The following is a 3,223-nucleotide window of genomic DNA, read 5'->3' on the forward strand; positions in this document are numbered from 1 at the left end:
GTCAATCAAAAGGAAGAGGGGTGGGTCAGAAAGAAAAAGTAGCTTTTAGTAGCAGTTTTACCTGTGGGTGCAACTTTATATCGATTATAAGTGTCTTTTATAGATAGTTATTGCTGTACTAATCACCTTCAGCATGTTTTGTTTGTCTAGCCAAAGAGTTTTCAGCCGGTTGTTTGTACTTACTGCGTTGTTGGTGTCTGTATCGGGGGAGAAAGTGGTGGAGAGTCGCTCCGGGATGATCCAGGAGCTCCGGGGAGCGCTGAGTGACCTGACCGCGGAGGGAAGGGGCTATCTGGGCAGGCTGGCCGGGGAGCAGACGGTGCTGTCGGTACAGAAGGTGAGACGTGGAAATAACGTTAAAAGAGTCACTGAAAACACGGCAGCCTTTCTAAGTGTAAATAATCTGTTGTACCGTGAATGAGTACGTTTTTAACGTTTCGCATAGTTCACATCAGGGGAAAGTTACTGTCTGATGGGACGTGTGCCAGGAAAAGTGAACAACATGAAGGGTTATTTCCTGCTTCCACTATTTTCACTGGCAACGTTGGCTTATTAAAATACATGAAAGCAAAGCAGGCCGGTCCCACTGCCTTACATTGTCTTCTGTCCTCACTCTTAGTCACCTAACCCTGAATAAACCTTGATTTCTCCCTCCTCCAGGCTTTCTCTCAGGTTCTGGGTGTTGTGGCAGGAAGTTTGTCCGGGTTTGTGAATGTGCTCTTGGAGTATGTCTCACAGTTCATGCAGGCTGCTGGATTCAAAGGTAAACATCCCGCAGAAAGTCTCTATTGTCCATCACAGAGACTCCTGATTAGTTCCTGAGATGCTGCAGACTGATGATGATCCTGCATCTACATACAGGACAGCATTTAGTCTTATAATTCCAGTTATACAGAACCTGGGTCTTTTCTTAAAAATAATTAAGGCCATTATAATGGCAAAAACCTCATAGTTATTTTTATTTATTGATATATATATTTATTTTTAAATTAAAATTTTCACTTGACCCCATACAAAAACGTTGCAGAGAACTTGCTGTATATGATGTTGAAGTGAGTTCCAGTTTTGATTAAAAATGTGCTAAAAGCATTTAAACAAGGTATTGTGTTGGAGTTTTTCCAAATTCTAAATATTAAAAAAAAAATACTTTTCTTGTATATGCATATCTATTCCAAATCAGTTGTAGATCTCGTCAGTTAATACAAACCAGCATCGGTACCTGCTCTGCGATTGGTCGACTGTTAACAGAATTGCCCTTTAGGGATAAATAAAGTTGTCTTTATCTTTATCTTATCTTAAACCTTTATCGACCCTTATTCAATACTGAGTTGACTTAGACAATAAAACTGTATGATGTCATTTTGACCATCGACAGATTATTTTCACTGTCTATTTTGCAGCAAACACCATACATTACACATTACTATATGATCTCATGCTCAAACTCGCCGTCCTTGTTCTCCTGTCTTCCTCAGGCGGTCTTCCCATCAGCAAAGTGACCCCAGAGGGGCTGATCTTTGTCGCCCGGTGGGTTCTCGTGGCTCTCATTGCTTACTGGCTCATCTCCCTCATCTTCAGACTGATTATCTCCACTCTGAGGCAGGCTATGTGGCTGCTGAAAGTGGTGCTAGCTTTGGTCGGTTTCGGACTCATCCTGAGCGACCACAGTGTTGGCACGGAAACCATGGCCATCCGACTGGCTGTCCTGGTGTGTGTCTGTGTGCTACTGGGTGTTGGGACTTCAAAAGTTAATGCAGCTGATAAAACGGCTCACCTGGAGGAGCAGGTGAAGATCCTGGAGAGACGGCTCAGAGAGATGGAGAGGTGGAGGAGGACGGAGGAATGACGGAGGGAGAAGTCCAGTGTTTGTTATCTTCTGCTGCCACACGTACAGATGACGGAGCACCGGCGTCCCTTCAGGGCTTCTGGAACTTCAAGAGAGAAACGTTTCTACAGTTTGCATGTTTTCTGTAATGTTTGTAAAAAGTAACTCATTGCTCATGTTTTGTAACTGACACAATTTAATTTCTTAGTCATTCCAGGAAAAAGTAATTTGTTTGATTAATCTACGTGTTTTGAATTTTCTACCTTTGAAATGACCACGGTGGAAATGAAAAAGCGTTTACATCTTATGTTCAAACCGTCCTTTTACCGCATTAATGAAATACTTTGGGAAATACCCGTCTTTGCTGAGATTGATACCTCATTCATGCCAGGATATGATATCAATCTTCTCATCTTGCATCTCAGAAAGAGAGCTACTTAGTGTGTTTTCCCTGAATTATTTTGAAACAATTTCCTTTAACTAATCCAGTCAGATGAAATCCACCTTTCTGGTGTTTCTCCTAATGAGAGAAAATTCTCAGGTCACGCTGTTGCTGTTACAGTCTTTGTTTACTTTGAAGGTTAGACGGAGGTTTAATCTCTGATTGGATTTTGGATTTGGTACATGGTTCTGTTGAAGTCATGAATGCTTTTGGATCAGATCTGACAATAAGATTTAAATTCTTATTTCAAATCTGTCTAAACAAATGTAAGTGGAATACTTTGAATGCCGTCTGTGCCTTAAATGTTGTTGCTCATTTTACTATATTACGTTTTATATTAATCCCCTGAGCTCAGTGGTTAACAGTTCATACTCCTCTGGGATAATCATAATGCTGGAATTTTAACTGTGTGCCTCTGGATGTAATTTCTATTCAAAATATTCCACCAGATATTGTTGAACTCTTGTGTAGAGAGCTGTTTTGGGGATAAAATAACATTTTTTAAAAAGCCCCTTGAGGAACACAAAGCCAAAGACTCGTGCTTTTATTTTTAACGGTTTCTCAGATGACTTGTACTCCTATAAATAATGTTCAGATGCATAAAATAAAAGACGTTTCACAGGTATAAAGATTTGATTATTATTGATTTTGTTGACTTGGGAGTGTGTAGAGTGCAGAAATGTAGCAGAGGATGTACTGACCCTGCTTTGTGCTTTTTACAGTCAAGTGACATAGCCAAACACCTGATAAATCTAAAACAATCTTTAAAAAATGTCAATTTTAGGTTCAGTGTTTAGGATTTAAGAAAAGGAATACACATATGTTTTCTTTAGTGTATAATCACTTAAAACTATGAATTGTTGTGTTTCGTTACCTCAGAGTGAGATGTTTATGGCTGAATCCAGATATCCTCCTCCAGGCTTGCGGACTAAGCCCTCTCGGACTTCAGTCATACT

General features: G+C 40.2%; 1 protein-coding gene across 1 annotated transcript; it reads left to right on the forward strand.

The window, feature by feature from the left end:
- On the forward strand, positions 1 to 2,896 carry tmem109 (transmembrane protein 109). The gene is made up of 3 exons (XM_042484345.2): positions 1 to 337; positions 661 to 763; positions 1,476 to 2,896. The coding sequence occupies exons 1-3, from the start codon at positions 134 to 136 to the stop codon at positions 1,844 to 1,846; spliced, it is 678 nt and encodes a 225-aa protein (XP_042340279.1). The 5' UTR covers positions 1 to 133; the 3' UTR covers positions 1,847 to 2,896.
- Positions 2,897 to 3,223: the final 327 nt, after the last annotated feature.

Source organism: Plectropomus leopardus, chromosome 3, assembly GCF_026936395.1.
Source record: "Plectropomus leopardus strain MGB_pleo_1.0 chromosome 3, ASM2693639v1, whole genome shotgun sequence".
Classification (NCBI taxonomy): domain Eukaryota; kingdom Metazoa; phylum Chordata; class Actinopteri; order Perciformes; family Serranidae; genus Plectropomus; species Plectropomus leopardus.

What these genes read in the sequence shown, in the direction of transcription:
- tmem109 (XM_042484345.2), top strand. Translation starts at nt 134, where the DNA reads ATGTTTTGTTTGTCTAGCCAAAGAGTTTTCAGCCGGTTGTTTGTACTT. An exon ending in CGGTGCTGTCGGTACAGAAG is followed by an intron (nt 338 to 660) that starts GTGAGACGTGGA and finishes TCCCTCCTCCAG; the next exon opens with GCTTTCTCTCAGGTTCTGGG. An exon ending in GCAGGCTGCTGGATTCAAAG is followed by an intron (nt 764 to 1,475) that starts GTAAACATCCCG and finishes TGTCTTCCTCAG; the next exon opens with GCGGTCTTCCCATCAGCAAA.